The 3,182-nt window shown below is 33.5% G+C and overlaps 1 protein-coding gene across 1 annotated transcript; it reads left to right on the forward strand.

Moving 5' to 3' along the window:
- Positions 1 to 1,177: 1,177 nt before the first annotated feature.
- Tsp_12783 (conserved hypothetical protein) lies at positions 1,178 to 2,509 on the forward strand. The gene is made up of 4 exons (XM_003369833.1): positions 1,178 to 1,268; positions 1,528 to 1,590; positions 2,115 to 2,266; positions 2,504 to 2,509. Exons 1-4 carry the CDS (start codon positions 1,178 to 1,180, stop codon positions 2,507 to 2,509), a joined length of 312 nt encoding a protein of 103 aa, XP_003369881.1.
- The last annotated feature ends 673 nt before the right edge of the window (positions 2,510 to 3,182 follow it).

Below are 3,182 nucleotides of genomic sequence, written 5' to 3' on the forward strand. Positions count from 1 at the left end.
CCAATGCCAACTCAGTCGTTCGTTGTTTTTTCATTTTTATTTTTCAAATCAACACTAAAAGAAGATCAGAATTGAACAATGAGAAGCGACTGCGTTTGGTAAGTGGCAATTATTTGGTATATAACACAATTATAAAAATTGTACAATTGAAAACAAAGTATCCAGTGTAATTTTTCAACAGAAATGTGTAATACATAAATCCGCACACCAAGTTATTTGGGTTTTTTACTCCTTGTGCTTTTAACGTTTTGTACTCCCATATACTCCACCATTATTTTTCAATTTTTGAATAGTGATCAAAATACATGTGTTTGTTCAATTTTCCCGTCCATCTGAAATTTTTGTCTCAAATCATGATTAATGTTTTTATAAAATCTAGCTTCTAAGTGAACATTTTATATAAATTTATACAGTTTTTATAAATTTTTATTTTATATTCCTTTCAACATTTCATAGGAGGTTGATATAAAAAGGTGTAATTTTTGCCATTTTCCACGTCAATTTTTCCTCATTTAGGCACTGCATCCCAATTATAGTGCTAATGAAAAATTGTATCAGTTATCGATAGCAGTAATGAGAAAGGTTAAGCTTGTTTGCTTTTTGATTATCCTCATTGGCCCGATTGTTAGCAGTGCTCTGTACCCGCATTTATGCAATTCATATTGCGAAAAGATTGCGTTGAGGACCACACCGAGTAGAACAACACAACACAACACAACAGAGAAATGAGGTTTCCGGTGGATCCCAATTATGCTAACTTCGGATAGGAATACTTGAAAAGGGTAAGGGTGTGCCTCAGTTTATTTAATTTAGTTAGGCTTCCAGTAGCATTATCTGTATCATAGTCCATCGAAAATCACACTTTTCATTAGCTAAATAAGCTGTCACTTGCAAATTATTTAATTGAAAGCGTCATTTTGTATAAGAAAACAACTTCCACTTATGTAGGGCATTTTTGAATTTTGAAATCTCAAATTGAAACAAGCGAAGGTGTGTTTTGACTAAGTCATTGTTTTTATTATGGCGTTTTTTGCCAGATAGTTTATATTTTGACTGAATTGTAAATATCGAGCTCATTTTGGAATTTTCAATTAGTCTTTCCTTATTGGTAGAATTTTTCCTCAGTAAGAAGTTCCAATGCACAAAAACCGGTTTCCAGCGCTGCGCTATGCAAATAATGATCGCCATTAAGGTGCCTTATCGTCAGTTAGGGCGCACTCGTTCGTTTGACTACGTGGCAAGTGGTAGCGTTGTAAAACGTTCTCCGAGTTCATGACGCTGAATAGTTGCTGAAGTCGATTTTCAATTGCTGAAAAGTAATTCCTCCTTCTTTCTACTTGTGTTACTTTTCTTTGAAACATTTAAATACTCATTTTTAAATAATTATCTTTGAATTAAAAAGCAGATAATTATTATATTTCTAAATACGTGTTTTAAATTGTTGCTACTTTTTCTTCGTGATGAAGCGAGAACATTTTTGATTTTACATTTAACGTTTTTACAGATATGATCCATAAAGAAAAAAAGTGAAAACGCTGTCGACACGAGTGAAACGCGGACGGCACGAAGCAGAACAATACAAGAGAAAAAGTATGTGCGGTTTCTTGTTGTCTTGATTCTGGGAAACTGAATTCGAAACGGCGAACTTAATTCCTATTTCTAATTAAGTTACTTAAGTTTGTGGTATGTAAGATGTAAATAAGGTATTTTTTGCTGCGAAATTCCATCTTTAGACTTTCATATTATGTGGAGACTAGGTAGCAGTTCATCTTTAGAAAGTATTTCCATCCCCCTTAAACCACTTTCAATACTGCGAGCCTTGCGTCTGTCTATTAAGCGCATCAGCATCCATCGAAATTCGCACTTTTCACTAGCTAAACAACCTGTCACTTGCAAATTATTCAATTGAAAGCGTCCTTTTGTATTAGAAGTAAACTTCCATTTATGTAGGGCATTTTTGAATTTTGAAATCTCAAATTGAAACAAGCGAAGGTGTGTTTTGACTAAGTCAATGTTTTTATTATGGCGTTTTCTGCCAGATAGTTTATAATTTAACTGAATTGTAAACGTCGAGGTCATTTTGGAATTTTCAATTAGTCTTTCCTTATTAGTAGAATTTATCCTCAGTAAGAAGTTCCAATGCACAAAAACCGGTTTTGAACGCTGCACTATGCAAATAACGATCGCTATAAAGGTGCCTTATCGTCAGTTAGGGCGCACTCGTTCGTTTGACTACGTTGCAAGTGGTAGCGTTGTAAAACGTTCTGTGAGTTCATGACGCTGAATAGCTGCTGAAGTCGATTTTAAGTTGCTGCAAAGTAATTCCTCCTTGTTTCTATTTGTGTTACTTTTTTTCAAATTAGTTTGTACTTATTTCTGAACGTTACCGTTTAAGTAAAATTAGTTAATTATTAAATTTGAAAATTCAGTTTTCAATTTGTTGTTACTTTTACTACGAGATGAAGCGACAACATTTTTGATTTAATGCTTAACATTTTTACAGATGTAAACAATGAAGGAAAAAAGTGAAAACGCTGTCGACGCGAAGCAAAATGCGGACAACATGAGGCTGAACAATGAAAGAGAAAAAGTATGTGCGGTTTATTGTTTGTCTTGATTCTGTAAGACTGAATTCGAAAGGGCGAAGTTAATTACTATGTTAAATTGAGTTAGTTAAGCTTGTTATATTGTAAAATGTAAGTAAGATATTTTTCACTGCGAAATTCCATCTTTTGACTTTTATATTAGGTTGTGACTAGGTAAGAGTTCATCTTCATAAAGTATTTCTGTCGCCCTTAAACCACTTTTAATACTGCGAGCGTTGCCTCTGTCCATTAAGCACATCAGCTTCCATCGAAAATTATTTTTTTCATTAGCTAAACAAGCTGTCACTTCCAAATTATTCAGTTCAATGCGTCTTTTTGTATAAGAAAACAACTTCCATTTATGTAGGGCGTTTTTGAATTTTGAAATCTCAAATTGAATCGTGCGAAGGTGTGTTTTGACTAAGTCAATGTTTTTATTATGGCGTTTTCTGCCAGATAGTTTATAATTTAACTGAATTGTAAACGTCGAGGTCATTTTGGAATTTTCAATTAGTTTTTCCTTATTAGTAGAATTTATCCTCAGTAAGAAGTTCCAATGCACAAAAACCGGTTTTGAACGCTGCACTATGCAAAGAA

The sequence above is a fragment of the Trichinella spiralis genome (assembly GCF_000181795.1).
Source record: "Trichinella spiralis strain ISS 195 chromosome Unknown Scfld1428, whole genome shotgun sequence".
Lineage (NCBI taxonomy): Eukaryota > Metazoa > Nematoda > Enoplea > Trichinellida > Trichinellidae > Trichinella > Trichinella spiralis.